The sequence below is a fragment of the Phacochoerus africanus genome, chromosome 3, assembly GCF_016906955.1.
Source record: "Phacochoerus africanus isolate WHEZ1 chromosome 3, ROS_Pafr_v1, whole genome shotgun sequence".
NCBI lineage: Eukaryota > Metazoa > Chordata > Mammalia > Artiodactyla > Suidae > Phacochoerus > Phacochoerus africanus.
The window spans coordinates 4087254-4110998 of record NC_062546.1 but is presented as its reverse complement, the minus strand read 5'-3'; the positions used below and the strand labels follow the sequence as shown (position 1 = coordinate 4110998).

The following is a 23745-nucleotide window of genomic DNA, read 5'->3' as shown; positions in this document are numbered from 1 at the left end:
GCTGGACCGGGTGTCAGCATATGACATGGGACAGCTTCACCCCTTTCAAAGTTCAGGTGTGATGTTTGTCTAAAAGGGGGGAGATGGTGACCCAACTCAGGGATTTCCAAATAAGGAGACTCTTCATTATATTTACTGCAGTAAGGTGTAGCTCCTGGCATAAGTATCAGGGCTGCGTTGGTTACTATTTACCTTGTTCCTCTTAAATACAATGTATTTGTATTTGCACTTTGCCACATGAGAAGCAGGAAGGAAGATGCTTTTGAACAAATGGAGCGTAACAAAAATTTCTGGCCTGTTCCTCCTCCTTCTGCGTCTTCACCATATTTTTTTTAAAAATGACAATCCATTAGTCCAATTCAACCAAGAGGTTTTTATTTAATATACAAAGACATAAAAGCCTGGGCCCTCTTTTCAAGTATTTTTCTAATCTAGCCAGTGAATGATTGAGTCCTGATCCCTGCAAACAGCCATGGACTCACAGGTGGTGAGCCCTCACCATCAGGGTAGCTTGCGGGAACGTTCGGTCAATGGGTTGATGTTTTATCGGCTTTTGTTTAGGGGAACAGTAGTTCCTTCGCGCTTCTGTCAAGGGAAGGTGTATTTTCGTGTGGAAGGTGAGGCCACATCCGAAGTGGGATTGAGACCTGGCTCATGTGGGTGCGAGCAGGGTAGGGGCAGGCACGGCAACTTTCCAGCAGAGTTGGAGAAAGTCCGCGAGGCCCCCCCAGTCGGGCGAGGTAGCAGCTGCAGGTTCTGAGGGTCTGGCCTGCGGATTTTGCTTCCTGTTCTCAATTCCAAGTGTTCTCTGGTGACCTTGAATTGCCCTCCGCTGTCTTTCAGATGCATAGAGAGAGGGCTTGCAGAAGGCGGGGGAGAGAGGTGTGCCTGATGGGGCCGAGAAAAATAATGGGCGACACCCCCACATCTGCTACACCTCTTCCTACGCTGAGCTGAGCAGACTGGGGAAAGGGGGGGATTTCAGCGGTCCCCTCGAACGGTTAACAGCGTCTTTCCATTTTCAAAGACTTTAAAACGATACCCACGGTTTCCTCAAGGCCCCTGAAGGAATCTGCCACCCCAGGGCCTTAGGTGTCTTTGCTGTGTTTCCCTTTACAGACAGGTTTCCTCCTCTGCGTTTTCATCCCCCAAACATCCGAAGTCTCACGGACTGTATCTAAGTCCAAAAAAGTTAGTTGGGAGAGAGTTCACGGTGACTTTGCAGCGGGGGGGGTTGGCCAGCAGGCTGGCCGCAACCCGCCAAGGGCAGTGGCTGTGTCTTCGGTCGATGGCCAGGCGACTCCGACTCACCTGGGCACAAGGTGGGCCGCACGGGCCAAAGTCATACTGAGTGAATGAATGAACGGTACCCGAGCAGACACCCGCCGAGCTTAAGGTGCCTCAACCAAGGCCTCAGCCAAGGTCCCAGGAAGAGTGAGCGGCGGCCGCCGAGTCCTGGAGAAGGCGGCCTTGCTTCCTAACCCAGTGCGCCCTGCCGCATCCTCGTGTGGGACGAGGGAGAGGGTCTCTTGGCTTTCAACTTGGGTTCAAAGTTCTTTAAACAGTTCTCCGGCACATTCGAGGTCAATAAACTACTTTTCCGTCTGTTGCAGAGCTTCCCCCGCGCCCGGCCGCAGAACAGTGGGACCCCCCTGGCCCAGCACCTCTCCCGCCCGGGGAGGACTCCGGGGCGCCGCTCCGCAGCGCTGCTCACCGCTCGCCTCTCCCGCCCGCCGCCGGCGCCGGCCTCGCTCAGCAGCGCTAGTTTTGCGCGCACATAGCACCGCCGGCCAGCCGATCTGGCGCCGCGCGCGCGATTCGTTCAGCTCGCCGACACCTACCTCCGCCGCGGGCACGCGCCGCCGCCGCCGCCGCCGCCGCCGGGAGGGAGGGGTGGGTGGCCGTCGCCGCGTGCGCTAACCGGGAAGCTGGAGGTAAGGAGGCGCGCAGCAGGGGTAAGCGCCGCCGTCGCACACTTTGCACGCCGCCCAGGGCTACACCACTCACCGAAAATTGGGAGGCAGGTCTGGGAGGCGGGGTCCGGCGCCCGCCGCCTCGGGCGCCCCGGAGCCCCCGGCCACCGCACCGCCCGCGCCCCTCGACCACCCCCTTGCGACCCCCACACCGGCCTGCACCCCTAGGGTGCGCGGCGGCCCGTTTGGGTGCGTCCCCGGCGGGCCGATTTTTCGGCTTCCCCTTCGATTTATAGGGGCCGCCGCGGTGGGTCGGTCCTCTGAAGAGGCTGGGGCGTCATCGGGCTGGTGAGGAGCGCTGCTCTCCGGAGGGGACACTCAGTCGCGTCGGCACCGCGGAGCGGGCTGCGTCAGGTGGCTGGCCCGGCGCGGCTCGCTCGCTCGCTCGCTGGCTCTCCGGCTCCAGGCTGCGGCGCCGCGGCTGGAGCGAACCCCTGTCCCGGCGAGGGGCGGCGGCGGGCGGCCGGCAGGCACTGCCTTGCGTGTGAGTGCACCTCACTCACATGTAAGTCCGGGTGCACCGTGGCCTCCCGCGGAAGTGCGAGTCGCCCGGCGCGGGGCAAGAGCCGCGGGGCTGGGACGGGGCAGGGGCGCCCCGGCGCTGCCGCCCTGCCCGTGCCTCCCGGGCACCCCCCAATTCTCTCTCTTTTCTCTTTTCTCTTCTCCATTGGCATGCCCAAGAGCCTAAACCAAGGAGCGCCTGAGGGTAACAGCAAACTCGTGCCATCGCGCCTCTGCACTTTTCTGTTTTGAGTTGTTTGACATTTCTTGGTGCTTTTTGATTTCTCGCTGTTGTTGGGTGCTTTTTGGTTTGTTCTCGCCCCTTTTTCGTTTGTTCATCCTTTTTGGCGCTAACTCTTAGGCAGCCAGCCCGAAGCCCGGCAGCCGCGCTCTGCGGCCCCGGGACAGCGCAGGCGGGGATCGCAGCCGACTCCCCCGACACGGGGCGCACGGGGTCCGGCCAGCCCGAGGCCGGGGGCAAGCAGGGCGCCCGGGCCAGGCGAGAGCCAGGCACCCCGAGGTGGCCAAGCCACCATGCTGAAGATGGTCATGAAGATCAAAGCTCGAATGTCGGAGAGCGAGAGGAAGACGGCGGCGGCTGCGGCCGAGGTTGCTGCCGAAGCTGCGGCGGTGGCTGCAGCGCTGGCCGAGCCCCACGCGCCGCAGAAGAAAGGGGACGCCGAGAAGCCCCCCAAGAAGCCGGCGCGAGACGCGCCCCCCGAGAAAGAGAAGTTCCTCACCGAAAAGGAGCAGAGGAAGATCGAGAAGAAGCTGCTGGAGCAGAGAAGAAAAGAAGAGAAGAAGAAGGAGAAGGAGAGGAAGAAGTTGGAGAAGATGCAGAAGAAGAAGAAGAAGAAGAAGGTGCCCGAAGCCCCGGAGGAGGCCCGAGGCCCGGGGGTCGCCGCCGCCGCCGCCGCCGCCGCCGCCGAGGGCGCCGCGGAGGGCGCCGACGGGGGCGGCGTGGGCGCCGGCACCGTGGGCATGAGTAGGATCTGGGTCGAGTGGGAAACGGACTCGGACTCGAGCGACGAGGACGAGGACGACGACGAGGACGACGACGACGACGACGACATCTCCGACGCCTTTCCAGGCTTCAGGGGCACCTCGTGGGGGTCCGGGCTGCTCAAGATCGGCGGGCTGAGCTCCCACCTGCCACTCCTGGCCTTCCTCGTGTTCTCCGTGCGCAGCCCCGCGTGGGTGCTCGACTTCCTGCTGCAGAAGCGCCCGGAGCAGGGCCGCGGCTGCGGCTTCTTTTTTGGGGCGACCTGCTGCTTCCGAATGTTCCTGGGCTGCGCCTTCTTCTCCTTCTTGGGCGGCCGGGCCAAGCGCAAAGGCCGCGGGCGCACCGGGGCCTCGGGTGCCTTCGGCTCGGGCCATGGCGCCCGGCGCCGGGGGCTCGACGAGCGGCTCGTCTAGTCAGACCCCCCGCCCCCTCCCCCGCCACCGCCACCAGACACCACCATCGCTGTGTAGTGTGGAGTTTTATTGAGCATTTGTGTGTGTGTTTGGACACATTTTCCTTTTCGGTTGCTCTGTCCTTTGGTTCGTGCTCGCCTCGCTTTTTCCACACTCCCTGCTCTCTGGCTCTCTCTGTGTCTCTCTCTTCTTTTCGAAAATTTTCCTAAGTCCGGGCTCGGGCTCGCGCTCCCTCCCCTTCCGCCCACCCCGGCCCCTCGGCGGCGCCCGCGGGAGGTGGGGGGGGGGGGCCTCGGCCTCGGGGGCCGCCGGGCGACGCGGCCCGGGGGGTGGAGCGTTGGCGTCGTGCGAGGGGTCGTCACCGGCTCGGAGACGCCCCCTCTCCCCCCCGCGGCCGGCCCCGTTTGGGGCCCGAGCCAGGGGGGTGAGGGGGCGTCTCCCAGGCCTGTCCCGTCCCGGGCCGGGCGCAGGCGGAGGGACCCCCCTCCCCGGATACCGGGGGGGCGCCTCCCTCCGCCAGCTCCCGCCCTCCCCGCCGCCGCGGCCGCTGCCGCGGCTGCTCCTCATCCCTCCTCCTCCTCCTCCTTCCACCCCCCTCGCCGCCGCCGCCTCCTCCTCCCCCCGCCTCCCCCCGCCCGCCGCGGAGCTTTGGGTCGGGGCGGCGGCGGGGCCCCGGCCGAGGCAATAAGAGCGGCGGCGGCGGCAGCGGCGGCAGCAGCTCCCGCAGCTCCTGCTCTGGTCCGCCTCGCCCCGCGGCGGCCATCAGACCCCTCGGCTTCGGCGCGAGGGGCCGGGAGCCGCGCGCTCCCCTCGGTCAGACCGACACCACCCTCCCCGCGCGCTCCTCCCCGAGGAGCCGAGCCCGCGCCCGGCCCGCCCGCCCGGCGCTGCCCCGGCCCTCTCGGCCCGCGTGAGGCCGCCCGCGCCCGGCCCCGCCGCCGCCGCCGCAGCCCGGCCGCGCCCCGCGCCCCGCCGCCGCCGCCATGGGCTGTCTCGGAAACAGTAAGACCGAGGACCAGCGCAACGAGGAGAAGGCGCAGCGCGAGGCCAACAAAAAGATCGAGAAGCAGCTGCAGAAGGACAAGCAGGTCTACCGGGCCACGCACCGCCTGCTGCTGCTGGGTAAGGGCGGGGCGGGGGGCGCCGGCCCCGGCCCGGCCCGGGGGCCCCTCGGGGCGCCCCGCAGGCTGCGCGCGCCGAGCCCGCCCCCCGCCCCGGGCGCGCGCTCCCGAGCCCGCCGCCCGCCCGCGGGTTCAGTCTCTGGGGGGCGAGGCCGGAAGGGGGACCCCGGGGCGCAATTTGGCCGGGCGGGGGCTCAAAACGGGGCGGGGGGCCTTGGCGACGCGGGCGCGGGTCCCCCTCCCCCGGCCCGCCCGCTCTCTGTCTCTCTTTCGCCCTCCCCCTCGCTCTTTTCTCTGTCTCTTTTTCCGCGAGGCCTACACGACGCCAGGGGTTTGGGTGCGTGTTGGGGAGGGGGAGGGGAGTCCCACAGGGCTCCCGAGACTGCGACAAAAAGAGGGTTTCGGGGACAGGAAATGGGGTGGCGGGCAGAGGGAGGGGGACCCGCCTCCGTGGGGTGTGTGATTTGTTGGGAGAGGGACAGGGAGAAAGAAAGAAAGAAAGAAAGGGGCTAGTAGAGGAGGGGGTGACGCGGGGGGGGCGCCGCAGCGACAGAGGGGGCCTCGCCGAGGGGAGCTGTGGCTGGGGAAGTGGCCGAGGAGAGTGGGGGGGGGCGGGTGACATCAGCCCCTCGGAAGGGACCGGAGTGGTAAAGGTGGTGCAGCGAGGGGGAGGGGGCGCGGGCGAGTCGTGGCGCCGGACTGGGGGGGGGGGCGGGGAGGAGGGAGCGCGGCGGCCGCTGGGCGCGACTTGGTGCGTTTCGGGCAGGACACACTGTGTGCGCGGAGCAGACGTGTCCCGGGCCGTGGAAGGAAGAGGAGAATCAAATAAAATGAGCCCGAAAAAAAAAAACAAAAAACAAAAAACATGGAGTTAGTACGCTAAGTGCCCAGTGAAGCCAAATGACACGTCATTTTACAGTATGACCTTTTTTTCCCCTTCCAGATATGCAGGCTTTTTGAAAAGCAAAGAAGAGAATTAATTGTAGCAGCTGCCGCCCCCCCCCCCGCAGCAGCGCCCCCCCCATAAACCATTAACACACACACACACACATTTTCCTGTTAGTCGGCCACATTGAGAGTGCTTTGTTAAAAAAAAAAAAAAAAGACATTCACAAATCAGAACTGGAAAATGACATTTGTCTGGAAATGGCTTCTTGGTCTGGAAATGGCGTGGTTTTTCTGTCCTTTTCAAGGTGGGAGGGGGGCTTGAGAGCGCTTTAAGGAAAAAGACTTTTCCCAGGTGGAAGGAGATGAGAATACATTAATTAGTTGTTTGTCAAGTGACATTTGGTTGTTTGGATTTGGGTTTTTCTCTTTTGATTGCGGTTTTTCCTCTCTGGCCAAAAAAAAAAAAAAAAAAGGCGTGGGGGGTGGTGGTGGTAACTATAAGGAGAGGGCCCTTTCCCCCCTTTTTTCCTCCAAGGTGCTGCTTTGGAAAAAATAAGTAAAAGAAGCATAAGAGAAATTGTTGAAATGACCAGAAGAATCACACAAGCATTAATTAGTATGGAAGTTTTCCACTTCCTTAATTTGGCTGAGTTAATTTGTGAATTTGCTAGGTTAAGACCTAGTTCATGGTCGCATATCAACAAAACAGCTTGATTGTAAAGAATAAAATATAAAAGGGCTGTTTTTTTTTCTTTGTGATGGAGTAGGGTTGGCTTCTTTTGATGGGTCACGTCTTTGTTCTCCTGGGTCCAGATTCATCTAAAGCAGAAAATTACTAATTAAGTGAAAATAAGTCTCTTTGGTGTTGATGCATTTGCAATGACAATAATTAAATGATACATATGTTGGAGTGTTGGCAAGACTTCTAAAGGTGGGATTATGCTGTGTGACTATTAATATGCATATGATTTGATTTCAAAGTATAAGCCTAGAAAAGTCTAGAATCTTTCCTAGGCACACTAGCTTGCTAGTTGAATACTAATTTCAGCCAAGTGCCATGCTAACGGTACCTTAAATCTCGAACACCTTTGCACAATGTCTCCACTTAATTTGAGACTGTTGCTCTCCACACACCTTGCATCACTGGGCTAACCTTTCCCCAGGTGTCCTAGCCCTTGTCAAAGTAGATTGACAGCCTCTGGCGCTGGGGTTTACTGCCCAAGCCAGTGTCACACATTTGCACTTTAAAATGGAGATTCTCAGCAAATAATGCCCCCCTCCCCGAAAAAGAGGGAACATAATGATGCCCAGAATCCTCTTTTTAATCCATCTTAATTTGACACCATGAAAATCGAGTAAATTACAGTACCTCAAAAGATCTTGCAGTCGTTTTTTCAGTCCATTTCTAATTTCATAAATGTGGAAACTGAGGCACAAACCTGTTTGTGCCTGTAAAAGAGGTGCTACACATCTGAACACTTGTGAAATAGGAAGGTTGGAGATTCTGATGAATACTGTGTATTCTCTTCATGGGATCTCTTAATAGGGCCTTTAATATTTTAATTTATGAGAGAGGCTCATTAAGATACAGTGTTTGCTTTGAAATCAATGTTTCTGTGGAAACTAATTTTAACTTTTTACAGATATCGATCATAGCCTTGTGAAAAGGCAAGAGAAGGAGGAATGCTTTGCTCTCTGGGCAGTAAAACAAAACAATTAATAAAATTAAAAGTGGAAAAAAAGGGGGGGGGGCTAAAAACCCAAACAGGTTTGTGTGGGAGGAGGGCAAAAAAAAAAAAAAAAAATGGTCCCCTCAGGATAATTTGTTAGCGTATCTATTTGCAACTGAGAAACTAGCATCCTCCTTCTAACTGGGTGAAACTGTTTGTTTGTTTGTTTTACAGAAAATACATGTTTTTACAAATGAAAGGTGATTTAAAATGGGGGCACGTGCTTCTCTTTGCTCTTTTAGTTGAGAAAGGTTTGAAATCTTTGGAAATTAAGTGGTTTCCAGGAATATTCTTCCCTGTGATTAAAGTCTTGTCCTTTAAATATGCTAATATGGGTGTTCTCAAGTGCTGTATTTAATGTTTATGTTTTTCGAGATGACAGAAAATTGATGGGTTTTGTGCCCCCCCCACCATGTTTGCTGTATCCAGAGAGTTCATCTTCAGAAAGACAAAGTTTGCAGGAAGGGGGGGGGTGAATAATAAAATGTGATTTTGTGGGGCTTAGGGGTTGACTTTTAAGTAGCCCCCGCCCCCGCCCCCCCCCCCCCCGCGCGGGGTGGGGGGGAGAAACCTGCAAAGAAGCTGCGTTCCTGCATCAGTGTGATCTTCTGGGCATTGTTTGTGAATCCTGGGGTATTTTAACCATGAAACGTCTGACAAACAATGAATTATGTGGCTTCATATCTTAATGTGTACATTTAACCAGAGAAGGCTCATTTCAAAAATCCAGTTTCACAATTTTAACTTCAATTTTCTCCCCCCCCACCCCATGACAAAATTGCGTCATTCTCTCTTTGCCCCTTTGCCCACCCCACCAATTTTGAAACCACCAAAAGAAAAAAAGAAAGGGAAAAAACACCTCCGCATAGCAAAACCTTTAATTCTTGTTTGTTGTTCTGATGGTGAAATACTGCAGGTCGACACAAAGTTGGCTGTTTGTTTCCTTTGCTCGGCGTCGCGGCAATGTCAAGGAAAATTGCAAGTCTCTTACTTGGTTTGCTTTTTGCGTGTTGCTTCTGTGGAGAAAACAGCAGTCCTCTCTCTCTCTCTCTCTCTTTCTCTCTCTCTCTCTCTCCCTGCCCAAGTGTGTGAAATGCCTCCTTCTTAACCTGAGACTTACTTTCATTTTCTAGGTGCTGGAGAATCTGGTAAAAGCACCATTGTGAAGCAGATGAGGATCCTGCATGTTAATGGGTTTAATGGAGAGTAAGTGTCCAGGCTGTGACAGGCGGAGTTCCACGTTGTATACTAACCTTTAGGAAGTTTAGGTAGCTGGGGGGGGGGGCTGGACAGCCCATGTCCACTTAATTTTTTCACCTTACATAGAGAAAATACAGGGAAGCGCCCCTGAGGGTCCCCCCGCTCCACCCCGTCCTTTTCCTCTTTGGTGCAACAACAAACAGTAATAGGAATAATAATACAGCACCCGTGTTGGCCCCGTGACAGGGCTGCAGCAGCACTGCTGGCAGGTTTTGGTGCAGTGGGTCTCCAACCGTGGCTGGCACTGGGCGCAGCCACCCCCTTTGCCTGGCGACGCTGACCACTGCAGCGACAACGCGCCCCCCCCCCCGCCCCCCCAGCGGATTTCAGCGCAATGCACCAGTGCAGCAGGGTTTCAACTATTAGGGAAACAATGTTTCAAAAATATTCTCACGTTAGACAAAGTCGGAAGAGTCCGCCTTTATTAATTCCTCATGCCCTCTCCCCCCCCTTTGGAATTACCAGGGTCAAATCATAGTTTTCTAAAAACTGATAATCTCACCTAAAGAAAAGAAAAAGGAGCCCTTTTAAGTTAGCTACTTCCGGCCAGATCAAGGGGCATTTTTGCCTTTGAAAAGTCCTTCCAGGCCTCTTGGTACAGGACAACGTGACAATGCCGCAGTGAGAATAAAGATTCAAAGAGAGGGCCGGTGTGCGGGGCGTAAAGGCCGCGAGCGGGGTCCTGCTGGTCGTGAACACAGACCCCAGGGGGGTGTCGGGTCCCTCCCACGGCCCAGACCCGCGCAGCTTTCACTGCAGTGAGAGCACTTAACCTCACTCAGTTGCAGACACCTGAAGGCACTAGTTTGCAGTTACCTGCAGGTTAGCAGCCCTGTTCCCTTTCTTAAACCTGGATTCGATTGAAAATGTGTCCCTCATTACACTCCCGGTGAGTTTCAGAAGGGGAGACTGAGTCAGGCGGCTTCATTTACGTCAAGTCACTTTCGCAGCCAGTTCCTGTCGCCTCCTGGGCACGGATCATGGGGGGAAACAAAGGTGAATTTTACCACCCTTCAGAGATAAAAGAACTGCACTCAAGGCAGCTCTTTCTGGAAAATTCTAGAATTTCTTAGGCCAAATAATGGGGGGGATGACATCACCCATTAGAAATGGACATTTTAGCTTTAAAATAAGTCATGTTGACTTGTCACAAACTAATCCTGAAATTCTTAATTGCTGATACGCATTTTGATAAAGCCCTGCCACCAGAAAGCGCCATGGGTCAATTAAAACAAAAAGCCTGCAATAGACTTCTAGCTATGATTTTGTAATCTAAAGAAAAATCTTGCATAATTTTCCCCCTGCAACTTGCCGGGGGAGCCCTTCTCCATGAGACGAGTTAAGAAGAAAATGATTTGACCATGTACCTTCTAGGTAAATATTTTGATGACAACTGGACGTGGCTTGCATTTTTAAAAGGATGCCACAGCCACTGTTCACCTCAGTTTGAGTCCCCTAGACGGTAGGACATCCTTGAAATAATTCACTTCAAGTTGTATTACTTTACAGATTGCCCCCCAATTTTTTAATTTTGAGAGAAAAGCTCCTCAGTGACCCAGTCTGTAACGCAGATGCAGCATTTAAACCAGAACTTCTCTTTTCTATTTTCTTTCTTAAAACGAGGAAGCGGCAGTCCCAGCTTTGTAGAGGAAGCCATAGGTAATCTCTGAGGATGTTATATTTAGCCTCTAAAAGTGACCTCCAGGGGAATTCTTCGTGTGAGTCTAGAAACCTTACTTTTATCTCGTCCAAACTGAGCCTCCTTTTTTCTTTCTCCTCGCTGCGGTATTGCAACAAAAGCAGTTTCCTTCTTCCCTAGGAATTCTCTGTGAGATGGGGCGTCTACCCCCCAAAGGGCGTCTGGGGGCTGCAGGGTCCTTTCCTCCCGCTCCGTCAATGTGCGCTTTGTCCGGGCTGGGCTGAGCTCTTAAATTTGCCTGAACTATCCGCAGACTGCTGTGCCGAGGACATTTTCAGAGTAACATGTAATATTCCTCTGACCTTCCGAAATGCAGAGGTCAAATGCGGATTTTCCTAACTCAACGCTAACTCTCTTCCTTACGTTTGGAAAAAAAAAAAAAAAAAAAAGAGTGCCATTAACACTGGTTGAGCTAATAAGCTAATCAATTACAAACCCCCCCTAGATGGCTGAAGCCCTCCTGCTCTGCCCTCCTTTAAGGAGGGCTTCCTGCCATTCAGGAAGATTGGGGGGGGGGCGGTTGGAAGGGGGGGTTCTTTTTGATTTTTTTGCTGCCTCATGGTCCAGACACACTTAATTGATGACAATTTATGGGGAACAATTATACATAAAGAAAAACATCTTATAGGTAGTTTCCCGACGACAAGAGGGGAGGAAATGAATATTGCAGCAGGAAACCAGGGGCAGACACCACCCAGGTCTCTCTGCCGTCTGTGTTCACATGCAACATGCCGAAGCCGGAGGTCCCCGGACAGTCAGAGCCCTCGTGCGCTGCTATCATTCTCCAAAGAATTGTGCGATAAAGCACTCCTTGAGCTCCCTAATGCATGTACATTTAGGGAAAGCACAGGAAAATAATTATCCATCCCTTCTGTACCGACCAGAGTCTCCAGAGGACTCTGCTAATGCTGCAGCAAAGGTGTGGAATGCTTCCCTCTAGGCCTGCAGTCTCAGTAGACATTCCAATTTAGCCAGAAAGGCGGCCCAGGAATTAACGGGAGGATGGCGGCCCTTTGTTTGAGCATGTGGAGAGGCTGTGTGGGGTTTTTGTGAAATTGCGGTGCCTTGCAGATTAGGTGAGCTTTCAATCTCTCTTTAAAAGGGGCGGCGAAGAGGACCCGCAGGCTGCAAGGAGCAACAGCGATGGGTAGGCACATTCAAAAACAGAAAAACTTTGTGACACACACGCTTCACACACACGAAGATCATACCGGGAAACTGAGGACGCAGCCCGGGGAAGACACCCAAAATGATTTAAGGGCCATCAGCCATCTCATTATACGTCTGCGGACAACACAATTTCTTAACATCGCAAAGCAAGTGAAGTGCAAAACAAACTGGTTTTTTCTTTGGCCATCCTTAAAGTATAATTCGATCCAGCTCGGGGGAGCTATAGATGTCAGCCTTAGACCATCAGTTTCGGATTTGGAGAACTGATGTTTTTTCTGTATGGTTTCTGTCCCCCCCACGCCCCCCAGCGTTCCATTTGAATTGGCTACTTGTCTTTAAAACTGTCTAATAAATTCCTTCTATCCAGTAGTTGGTCTGATTTTAAAATGTCAGACCGCGTAGGAAAAAAAATTTTTTACCTCTATTAAAATACGTGGTGCCACACCATCATTTTTTTTTTTTTGGGGGGGGGGGACTTTGGCACCTTGAGGAGGAAGGTCATTTGATAATGATCTTGAAAAGCCTCTGGTCCCTTTTAAATGTGTCAAATTTATTTTAATCCAAGGCACTTTACTTTAGCGAGTGGGTAGGAAATTCACGATGGCCTCCATCTTTTTCCATTCATTATTGATTTTTTTTTCTTCACTTCCTGCATCCGCAATACCCATCACACGCGCGCACACAGACACATACACACATACACACACAAACGCACACACACACACGCATGCCAGGTAACCCGCTCCAGTACTGCTTGCGTATTCCGCACGCAGTGAGGAGGCAGCTATTTCTCCTGAGAACATGCGGAGCCGACTGACCTAGACTAGGGCATCTCAAAGAAATAGCTTCTGTGGCCTGGGAGGGGAGGGGCAAAGGATACCGGGGGGTCGGGACAAAGTTAACTGACACATGTTTGTTCATCTGTTTTTTTTAGAATATATTCCCCCTAGATGATGGCTTCACTCGCTCACCTTCCCGGCTATGTCCTATCACACTTTGCATGCTGGAATTGCCCGTCTTAGGAACTCTTCTAATAAGAATACTATTCTGTTGTGGGGGGAGGGGGGATGGGCCCTACTACCTAAACTCTAAAGATAACTGAAAAGCAAACAAAAAAAAAACAAAAACAAAAAAAAAACAAAAAAAGCCTAAAAAAACCACAAAAAAATGTAATGAAATCCCTAATTGACAATATTGTAGTGTAACCCCCACCAAAGGCATCTACATAAAAAGTGATTGACAGTTTACTGTACCAAAAGTTGGCATCTGACAGCTATGGCAAGTCCTTCCCTCTTAAACAGCCTACTGTGTATCGTGTACTAGATGCTATGCCTGACCCCTGACCCCTACTGATACCTACTAACAGCCTGCTCGTCTCTCTGTGACTCTGTTCTACAAGTAAATCTAAGTATTAACATGTGATAAATAAAAATTCTCTGCATGTCTCAGCAATCCCTGTATCTTGCGTCTGTCTTCTGTCTTTCTTTTGTCTGTCTTTTCCCACCCAGGGGGAAAAAAAAAAAAAGCATAAAGATAAAAAAAAGATAGAGAACTTGGCACAGCATCGCCTCCCCCTAACTCTTAGTCTAGGTGGGGGGTGGAGGCAGGGCTACTCCTTGCTTTATGCAGGGAGGGGAGGAGGGGCTCTGGTACCTTAAAGGTACTTCCAGCCCCCATTTTTCAGTCCCTCAGAATTCTAGCAATTGGTAACATAGTTTGGAGTGGTTAAGCAGTCAGAGACATCTCAAGACGTTTCTCTGAATTTCACAATCAACGTTAAATTCATTAAGCCATAGTAAAAATTATGATAAACTTGCCAGCCCCCAGTATAATATCTCCATCTACAAAGTAATTGCTTCAATGGAGGGATTTTATGTTTTAGTATTACACACCCGAATTAGATTTTAGATTTCTATTTTAGCTGTTTTATACTTGATATACTCCCACGTCTATTCACATACGTAGATGAATACTGAACACGTTCTCAAAATATCCGTATTTAAGACTGGAAGTTTTCCAATTATCATACTACTACTTAGACCAAAATATCAAACTGAATGAAAGAACCTGGATTCTGGAAATAACTTTTCTCTTGCTCTGTGTTCATTTGGGTATTAAATACCCGGACGTATCTAATTTTAACTTTTGTGGGATCTTAAAACCGAAGGTTAATGGCTCTCATTACCAAGTGGAAACGGAGCCTGTTTCTAATGAATGGGGATGGATTCGTCCCTCGGTGGGGGGGGGGTTGTTAATTTGAACTCGTGGGTGATCTTTAGGGACAATCAAACGCATGTCCTTTAGAAATTCTCACGTTAGTGTAACTGATTCAGACTGTAGCACCAAGTTTAGACACTATTAGTAAATCCAGAAACATACAAAGCAGGATAGGCCCGCCGAGGGGTCAGGACTTTCCCTATAAGTACAAGGTGGTCTCACGAAGAGCCTGGGGCCTGGGGGCACGAATCCCACACTCCTGGATGGCAGCGCACCCCTCACTCATATCCGCCCCTGGAGTTCGGATTTGCAGCACTTTCACTTAACTGGCCACGGGGGGCTTCCTCCTCCCATCGGTCGTCCCCCACCCCAAAAACATAGGCCCCATCACCGCTGATGAGAACGAAGCTAAACCTCTAAAGGAACTCCGAAGTCCTATAGGAAAGGGGCAGGGTCTAAAAGGCCGGTGCCACTGAGAGAGGGTTGACCCCGGAAAAGGGCAGGGCCCACCCCGCAAACAGATAGGCAAATATTTGCTTGGAAAGGATAAAATGGAAGGAAGGAGCCAAAGAGCCGGCTCTTTGGGGGCGGGGCCCTTGCAGGCGAGGCCCCGCCCCCCGCCCCGCCCCCAGCGCAGGACCAGCTGCCGCCCTCCCCGTGGGGAGCCACCCCGCTGCGTGTCCCTGTCAGCGTCCTGTCGTGTCTACGCCAGAGGTCCTGTGTTTAATTCCACGTCCCTGGGGCATCTGCAGAAACGGACTCTCGAGCGCCCTCCCTGAACGAGCCAGCAGGAAGGACACGAGTCCTGTCCCTTCTGCCTCTCACGGGCCCCTCCCTCCCCCAGCCTCAGTTCCCTGGGCCCCCGTGACACTACTGTCACGGCCCCGGCCAGTAGGTGCGTCCTGCAAGTGGGTCCTTCCCCCCTTGGAAACCCGGAGGTGATCTCTGGGAAACAGTCGTGGCACAATTTATGCCGCGGGCAGGAGGTCCTTAGCCCCCAAAAACACAAACCCAAGCCCCTTCCCTGGCTGTGCCGCTGATGAAGGACAGTTTCCGAAAGACCCCCAAGGACACACTCAACGTGTGCGCGGGGGGGGGGGGGCACCCAAGAGCCGAAGAGCGTGGCCTTTACTTGGGGTCCCAGGGGCCCTGAATGCAGATCAATCCCCGAAGGCCGGCCTGCACATCGAGCTAGGGATCCCGAGCATCGCTTCCAAGCTCCTAACTGGGGGCCGTGGGCCACACCGCCCCTCCTCCCCCCCCCCCCAAGAAGCCCTGGGTATTAGAGACTCCGGGGCGCAAGTCTTCGTTTCCCTCTATTCACCTTGAGGGGTTAATCACATGTTAACGGCATCAACTAGAGATGGCCCCTGCTGCTGGCTGCAGTGACAAGCACAGTGACTACTGAAACAAGCAGGGCCCCCGCCTCGAATCTGCACCTAACACCACCAGCTGCGTTCCCTGGCTGCCCGCATGCCAGCCCCAGGCTGACCCTGAACCCTTGCTCCCCCACTAACTGTAACCCCCCCTCCCCCAATAACACATCATCCCCGCCACTCCCCTCCCAACAGGGACGCTATTAAAAGGTCAGGATGAGCCTCGTAGGAAGTGCAGGTGTGCAGTGGGGGCCTTAAGGAAGTGGACCCCCATCTGCAGGGCAGAGGAACCAGCCCACTTGTGGTACAGTAGCCTTCATCCTTGTCCAGATGCCGATTTGGTGGCCTGCCCCCTTTGGGCACATGTCCTCAGACGCAATCTGGGAGGTTATCTACCCCTTTATTCAGGACCCCACGACTCCTCCGAGAACAGAATACTATTTTAGTTGGAATGTTGTGATGGCAGTGGCCCCGTGCACCTACATCATGCAATATGATGGCTTTTCTTCTTTTCAATCCCACTGTAGTGAGAAGGCCACCAAAGTGCAGGACATCAAGAACAACCTGAAAGAGGCCATTGAAGTACGTGCTCAGTCCTTTCTGTGTCCTTTGAGCCTCCCTCCCAGACGGCGCTGCCCCCCTGACGCTCTGCTCCATCCCTTTCAGACCATCGTGGCCGCCATGAGCAACCTGGTGCCTCCGGTGGAGCTGGCCAACCCTGAGAACCAGTTCAGAGTGGACTACATCCTGAGCGTCATGAACGTGCCTGACTTTGACTTCCCTCCCGTGAGCGACGCCCCCCCCCCCCCAATGCACACACCACTAGGGACCCCCCCCCAAACACACACACACCACCAGAGACCCCCCCCAGCACACACGCATCAGCAGGGACGCCTCCCCGACATACACCCACCACCAGGGACCCCCCAAACACACACCCACCACCAGAGACCCCCCCCAGCACACACGCATCAGCAGGGACGCCTCCCCAACACACACCCACCACCAGAGACCCCCTCCAGCACACACGCATCAGCAGGGACGCCTCCCCGACATACACCCACCACCAGGGACCCCCCAAACACACACCCACCACCAGAGACCCCCCCCAGCACACACGCATCAGCAGGGACGCCTCCCCGACACACACCCACCACCAGGGACCCCCCCCCCAAACACACACACACCACCAGGGACCCCCTATAACACACACGCACCACCAGGGACGCCCCTATAACACACGCACCACCAGGGACCTCCCACAACACACACCCACCACCAGGGACCCCCCCCCAAACACACACGCACCATCAGGGACTCCCCCCAAACACACACGCACCATCAGGGACTCCCCCCCAGCACGCACACCCCCCCCACAACACACACATGCAGACCACCAGGGACCCCCCCACCCTCAACACATACACAGGCACACCTGCGTCAAAGCCTCACTGCCGGCAAAACACTGCTGCTGGTGGCCAGGACACTGATAGGAGTATTACTGAAACAACAGCAGCTAATCCTCATCATTCAGGCTTTGGTCAGGACGGACAGGGGAAGCTCTGTCACCCCTTGTAGATCTGCCCCCCGGCCCCCCGAGGAAACATTACGGCTCAGCTCTGCCGCTCTCACTGTATTCGAGTGCACATTTTTATGAGCAAAAAAGTCCTGAGTTGTGGCAGCCTTAGTTACTCCCTCCTGTACATCTTGTGACAAACAAAGCTGTGTATGAAGCACGGCGCCAGCGACCCTCGTCCGGCCGGTGGGGGACCCTGAGAAAGCAAGGAACACAGGAGTACAGCGCCAGCTCCGGAGGTTTATAGACGCAGGGCAGTCTCTTTTTAAGCCATCTGCCCGTGAACCTCTGCTGAAGTCCTTGTCTGGGGGCAAGAGAAAGACTTTCACCTACATCCCAACCCCGAGACTGTCTTGTGTGCGCCCTGGCTGGCGAGCAGGGCCCTATTGACAGGGTTTGCCTGCTTCAGAAAGAAAACTGCCCACGGCCCGAGCATAGAGGATTGGACCCCCTTGTGGGGGAAGAAGAGTTTATCAGAGGGCAGCGGGGAACAAGGTGGAACGATGGGCATGTCTGTAAGGCCCAGAAGCAGGAGGCTTGTCTGACTCGAAAACAATGGCGTATTGTTGCCATGGGTCAGGCTTTCGTGGGAATGTGTGTTTGTGTATTTCAAATGGGTTTGGCTGCAAACCGCTGCTAGCGAGGAAGCAGTGTTAGTGGGATGGCCAGGTAACATTTTCAAGATAGAAAAAACTTCACGCGGCAAACCCAGCACACGTAACGCCAAGGCCAGACTTGTGTTTCTGGGAAGAGGAGAAAGAAGGCAGCCTGTTAGAAAGGCAGGGGACAGCGACATGCCAGCTGGTTGGTCCTCCGGCCACCGAGCTGCACACGCTTTTGATCTTTCTCCCTCTGAATTCACACTGGAGAGAGACCTTCTCTTTCCTTGTAAAGGGGAGCGTGCCCCCACCTGATGTGACCTGTGACCTGTGACCTACTGCCGTTGAGAACAACGCAGAGGTCGCTTGCCCTTGGCTTCTTCCTGGCAGACTGTCCCCAGAAGCACAGGCAACCGACTGACCAGGGCAGACTGGCCAGCAGCTCCCGACCGGCATAGTTTTGGCCAAAGCTGAGAAAACGTGCCCCACAACCTCATCACAAAGACATGTCCTGTCTCCCCACCCAGAGCCTCCTGACCAGCTCACACCCTCCCGTAGAAGCGACTGTCTGAAGAAACCCAGTTCCTGGGCGGCCCAGTCCGGCCTCTCCCCCCCCCAGGCCCCCGACGCACAGGCTGATGACAACCCGGGGGCAGTAATTCTGGACTTTGGGGGCCCTTGAGCCCGCCGACGTCCTATAGGAACGCTCCTGCCTAAAGCTGCCTGGACATCGGGACCGGCCCTTGGGGTGGGTCTCCCGGGCGCCGTGCAGCCCCCTCCAACCCCTCTCCCTGGTCCTTCCTGCAGGAGTTCTACGAGCACGCCAAGGCTCTGTGGGAGGATGAGGGCGTGCGCGCCTGCTACGAGCGCTCCAACGAGTACCAGCTCATCGACTGCGCCCAGTAGTAAGTGCCCTCCCCGCCCGAGCCCCGCGGGGCACACCCCACACCTCCACTCCCACCGCCCCAAGGTACTTTCTTAGCAGCCAGCCAGGTAGTCTCACCTGCCTTTAGAAGGTTCTAGTCTGATGCATTTATCTTCTAGGGGCCTTCATGGCACGTTTTAGTGCAGCTACGTTATTTTATATAAACACTTAATGCCTGGCAGAGCAAAGCGATAATCACCTGCCATAAAGCCATGTTCGTCATTAATGAGCTCAAAGTAATTAATTGAGTTGACCTGCAAGCATTTAGGGAGGTGGGACAGCTCTCACACCTCGGATAATGTGGAAATTTTGTATCGTATCTACTGCAACTGAAAAACGTGCCAAAGAGGAATGGTGAGGACAGACATGTGCTGCCCCCGCCCCAACCTCCCCCCGCCTGTAAGGGACCACAGCAGCTGCCAGGGCCCAAGACCCTGTGTGGTTCATCTCGCGTGGGCACCATGTTGGATGCCATTTCTTGTCCTTGTTCCTCATTCAAGGGGCCTCCCCTGCCAAGGGGTCCTTGCCCTGTCCTCCCGTCCCTTCAAGGCTCTCTTGCAGTGGGCTTGATAATGCCCAGCCGGGAGGCTGCCTTTAAGGCAGCTTGACCACCTGTCTTACCCTGTGCATCATGCGGTAGACACATGGCCTTCAGAGCCGTGAAGAATACCTCAAAGAGACCCTCTGTTTGCTCGTGTCGCACACACGTACCAAGCGGCCTCAGGCAACGTGCTCTCAAGTTGGACTGTCTTTTCTGACAGTGCGATAATCCTGTGTCAGCCCCTCGTGTAAGTAACTGAAACTCCAACAATTTTGCTTTGGAAAATGTTCAGTGATCAGGACCCAGGTACGAGGCTGGGTAAAATCTTGCATTACCCAGGAGCCAAAAGCTAAAAGCTAAAATCTTGCATTACCCAGGAGCCCCGCGCCTGAGGAACTTGGGGCCACGGCGTGCACAGAGCAGACACAAAGCCAGCTCCCCAGAACCCCGTCATCTGCACAGCACCCGAGCTCCTCTTGGGGTCTGTGAAAGCTGTCCACGTCCCTTCACTGGCCCTGCTTTCCCACAGCAAGGGCACTCGATGCTTTTCACTTGTCACCCCTACAGCTATTTTGTGACTTAACACGCAAGCAAACTTGTATATTTTTTCAAGGAACAGAGAAACAGTCCATCTGGGCTGGTCGCCGTGACCCCCCACCCCCACCCCTTCTTCAACAAAGTCCCTGATTTTCTCAAAAGTTTGAGCTTAAAGCTGGAAGTGCTAATTATAGTAACACAAAACACATGGAAATCCTGGAATTGTTTGCCTTTTGTTTTCTGGATCCAAGTCAGAAGCACAGGTACAGGATTAGGCAGCTTTAACCATCCCATTCTTAAGGGCCCTGGGGGGGGGGGGGCGGGGCGGGGTGTAACAACTTCATTAATTCAGTTTAGCCAGCCTTTTTTTTTTTTTTTTTAAATCGCACACCATTTCAAAAGTTTTTTTTTAAAGTTTTTCGAAAGCCCTATCCACGCATGCCTGCAGCTTTATCTGCAAATGGCAGCATGTGCACAGTTTATGGAAAGTTTTAAGGAAACTCCGAGAAAAAGAGAACAGAGCTTGACCCTTTTAAAATGTCTTCTTCCCCAGCCAGCCGATTCCAACAGCCCTGCCTTCTTAGTAGCCAGCCTGTTTCTGGCGTAACTGCCTTTAGGTTACAGCCGAGATCCTGGGGACGTGCCCGTTCCTTAAGGTGCCTGTTTTTATTTGTTGAGCTGGGCTCTGGCTGGCCCCCCTCCAGATGTCTCTCTCACAAGATTTGGTGCTGATGAGCTATTTATAGACCTGTGGTTCGGTTGCCATGGCAACGTGCTGGAGGCCAGGGCGGCTGGGGAGCTATTTCTGGCCTGGTGCTGTAATGTAAGCCTGATTGGGCAAGTTAGTGTATCCTCGAAGCCAGACTAACTTTAAACTGGTAAAAAGGAAAGGGGGGGGGAGGCACCATCTTATAGAATTTCTTTAAATTTTTCTCGCTTTGATTTTCTTCTCTGATTAGCTCACTTTCCAACACCTCCCAACCCCCCTTCCGGCCCCCCCCCCAAAAAAAAAGCTGGTTTCCACATTAACTTTCCCTGGTAATTTACCTCAGTCCAATCTTTTAAAAGTTATTTTTCCTAACAGTGTGTCCAGTCGGGCAACCCAAGCAAAGAGCCTCCCGACTCTGGGAGCGCTCGTGGCCGTGGAGAGGGCGGGAGGAAGCATGGCCTTTCCCTAGAGCGCGTTCTCACCCCTGAGACCCCCAGACCCCGCGCCGCCACGGTGCGCACCCCCTGCCTGCCTGGGGCCCCAAACCTGGATGGCGGTGAGGTGCTTTGAAAGTTTCCTCTCTGGGCTGGTCTGTTTCACGGACCAAGCAGGACGGAAGGGAACTGGTGTCTGTTTCCTGTTCGGTGCGGTGCGGGCCGAGAGGGCCACTTCCTAAAAGGAGAGATACCCTTTCTGAGTTAATCCAGCAATCTCATCTTCACTCGTCCTTTGGGCGAAAAAAATCCTTGCTTCTTTTAAGCGTGCCCTTTTTTTCTTTCATTTTTTTCAAAAACTCCCTGACATGGAAGTGTACAGTTTTCAAACGACTTGCCATTTTAGTCAAAGCCAAACAATCTGAGGGTGTAATGTTTTACGCAGGCATTACCCAGTGGCACACAATCAGGCCTGATTTGGGGCCCTGGGCTGATGGATTTGCACAGAACGAGTCTTTCCAAATTAAAACCAGATCAGATTCCCTCCCCCCCCCCCCCCCCCCCGCCCCCCCCCGCCCCAACTGGCCTGTGCTGTACCTGTAAGCCAGGGGTCCTGATTTATCGTAAATCGTATTTGCGCGAACCTTTGTACGGCATCCGCTTTGAGTCTTGAACCTAATGAACTTCATGGGATGGTCGTTTCCACGTCGCTGGACCTTGTGGCTGGGCAGGAGTAGCGGGCAAACTGGCCCGACCGTGTGGTCACCCCGTGTGTCTGTCTTCTGCTCCCAGCTTCCTGGACAAGATTGACGTCATCAAGCAGGCTGACTACGTGCCCAGCGACCAGGTACGCACCCCTCTCACAGGGCAGAGGATGCGGAGTCTTCTTTCCAAGCCAGTCCGCATTTTTGCTCCAGGTCGGCAGTGATTAACATTGGGGTTGGTTTTGGGGAGACCGCTTAATCTGAGACTTTGTTGTAGGACCTGCTCCGCTGCCGCGTCCTGACTTCTGGAATCTTTGAGACCAAGTTCCAGGTGGACAAAGTCAACTTCCAGTAAGTAAACGGTCCCTTTTTTTTTAGAAAGAAAAATAGGTTTCTCGAGGTCCCCCCGGCAGGGAGCATGGTGGACCCGTGTGAGCCCTCGTGGTGACCAGGCGTCCTCTCTCTCCTGCAGCATGTTTGACGTTGGTGGCCAGCGTGACGAGCGCCGCAAATGGATCCAATGCTTCAACGGTATGGAAGCCCTGGGCTTCTCTGCTCTTTAAGGGTATTTCCTCCCCCCCCCACCCCCACCCCCCGATGGTTCAGGCTCATGGTCACTTCTAACACTGCATCGTTTTTGCTCTCTTGTGCCGAAGACGTGACCGCCATCATTTTCGTGGTCGCCAGCAGCAGCTACAACATGGTCATTCGGGAGGACAACCAGACCAACCGCCTGCAGGAGGCTCTGAACCTCTTCAAGAGCATCTGGAACAACAGGTTTGTGCGGTGACCCCCTGGCGTCCTCCCCACTGAGCTCGAGGCCCTGGATCTGCATGATGCATAGGAAGGACTCCTGTGCAGGCACCCCAACCCCCTGCAGAGAGAGTGCCCCCCTTTCCCGGGCACTGACCCCGCTCTCCTCTGTGTTAGATGGCTGCGCACCATCTCTGTGATTCTGTTCCTCAACAAGCAAGATCTGCTGGCTGAGAAAGTCCTTGCTGGAAAATCGAAGATTGAGGACTACTTTCCAGAATTTGCTCGCTACACTACTCCTGAGGATGGTATGTGTGGCCTCCTGCAGTGGGTCGGTTCCCCGCTGGTCCTGTGGGTCGTGCACATGTTAAAGAGTTTCTTTTCTGGATTTTAAAGAGCACCTGAAGGAACAAACAGCCTTCAGGAATGGAACCCCCCCCCACCCCCACTACCACCACACTATTAGGGATCTGTGGGGGAGCAAAAAAAACACAAACCCTTATTTTAATTCCTTGAGTAACTAAATATTTATATTCTTTGCAGCAACTCCCGAGCCCGGAGAGGACCCACGCGTGACCCGGGCCAAGTACTTCATTCGAGATGAATTTCTGGTGCGTAGAGCCTGCCTTTCATCCTCTCTTGGCTGGTTCTCTTATTCCTAGGGGGTGTAGATTTACTTAACTCTAAATTCCGGGATCAAACCATCCAGTTCCTCACTGGCGTTTCACCAGTAGCCAGTGTGTCTCTTAGCCCTTGCGCCCCTTGACTCGGGTGTGTTTTCACATAATGTCAAAAAAGGGTGAGGGCTCCTTGGTAGAGGACCCCACCCCCCAAGGGAGGGCGTGGCTTCTGGAGAGGTGGCACTGACCGGGTTTCCTCCCGTGCCCACAGAGAATCAGCACTGCTAGTGGAGACGGGCGCCACTACTGCTACCCTCACTTCACCTGCGCTGTGGACACTGAGAACATCCGCCGTGTGTTCAACGACTGCCGGGACATCATCCAGCGCATGCACCTCCGTCAGTACGAGCTGCTCTAAGAAGGGAACCTCTAAATTTAATTAAGGCCTTAAGCACAATTAATTAAACGTGAAATGTAATTGTACACGCGGTTGATCACCCACCATAGGGCCTGATTAACAAAGCAACCTTTCCTGTCCCTCAAGTGATTTTGCGAAACCCCATTTACCCTTCCGCTTGCTTAAATATTCCAAATTTAGAAAGCTTAAGGCGGCCTACAGAAAAAGAATTAAAAAAAGGCCACAAACGTTCCCTCTCTCTTTAAGTAACTAAAATAATAGCAGCAAACAGAAATAAAGAAATAAAAGAAATAAATGAAATAAATGAAACAAATGAAACAAATGAAATAAATATTGTGTTGTGCAGCATTAAAAAAAATTCAAAATAAAAATTAAAAGTGAGCAAAGGACGTGACTCCCGTGAATTATTTGCGGTCTCGAGCAAATAATAATAAATAACCCATTGCTCAGAGCTTGACTGCATCAAGAGTTGGGAGGCCCCCATGTTGAGGTGACAAGGCCCCAAGGTTAAAAGTGGGTGTAAAGTCTTGCCATTTTGTTTTTGTTGACCTAATCTTGGGTTTCTGAAAACAATTTGC

General features: G+C 53.7%; 2 protein-coding genes across 5 annotated transcripts; both read left to right on the top strand.

Moving 5' to 3' along the window:
- Nucleotides 1–2381: 2381 nt before the first annotated feature.
- Nucleotides 2382–4406, top strand: LOC125122439 (nucleolin-like). The gene is made up of 2 exons (XM_047770762.1): nt 2382–2478; nt 2655–4406. Exon 2 carries the CDS (start codon nt 3009–3011, stop codon nt 3888–3890), a length of 882 nt encoding a protein of 293 aa, XP_047626718.1. The 5' UTR covers nt 2382–2478; nt 2655–3008; the 3' UTR covers nt 3891–4406.
- A 130-nt stretch (nt 4407–4536) lies between these two features.
- LOC125122438 (guanine nucleotide-binding protein G(s) subunit alpha) lies at nt 4537–23553 on the top strand. Of its 4 annotated transcripts, none has more exons than XM_047770759.1 (13): nt 4537–5012; nt 8763–8835; nt 11691–11735; nt 15879–15933; nt 16018–16137; nt 18334–18431; nt 21465–21519; nt 21654–21727; nt 21849–21907; nt 22033–22153; nt 22307–22437; nt 22673–22740; nt 23021–23553. In XM_047770759.1, the coding sequence occupies exons 1-13, from the start codon at nt 4874–4876 to the stop codon at nt 23165–23167; spliced, it is 1185 nt and encodes a 394-aa protein (XP_047626715.1). In that variant the 5' UTR covers nt 4537–4873; the 3' UTR covers nt 23168–23553. The 4 variants fall into 4 exon arrangements, with proteins under 4 accessions (XP_047626715.1, XP_047626717.1, XP_047626714.1 ...); XM_047770758.1 differs by having other exon boundaries at nt 4823–5012; nt 15876–15933; XM_047770761.1 differs by lacking the exon at nt 11691–11735.
- The last annotated feature ends 192 nt before the right edge of the window (nt 23554–23745 follow it).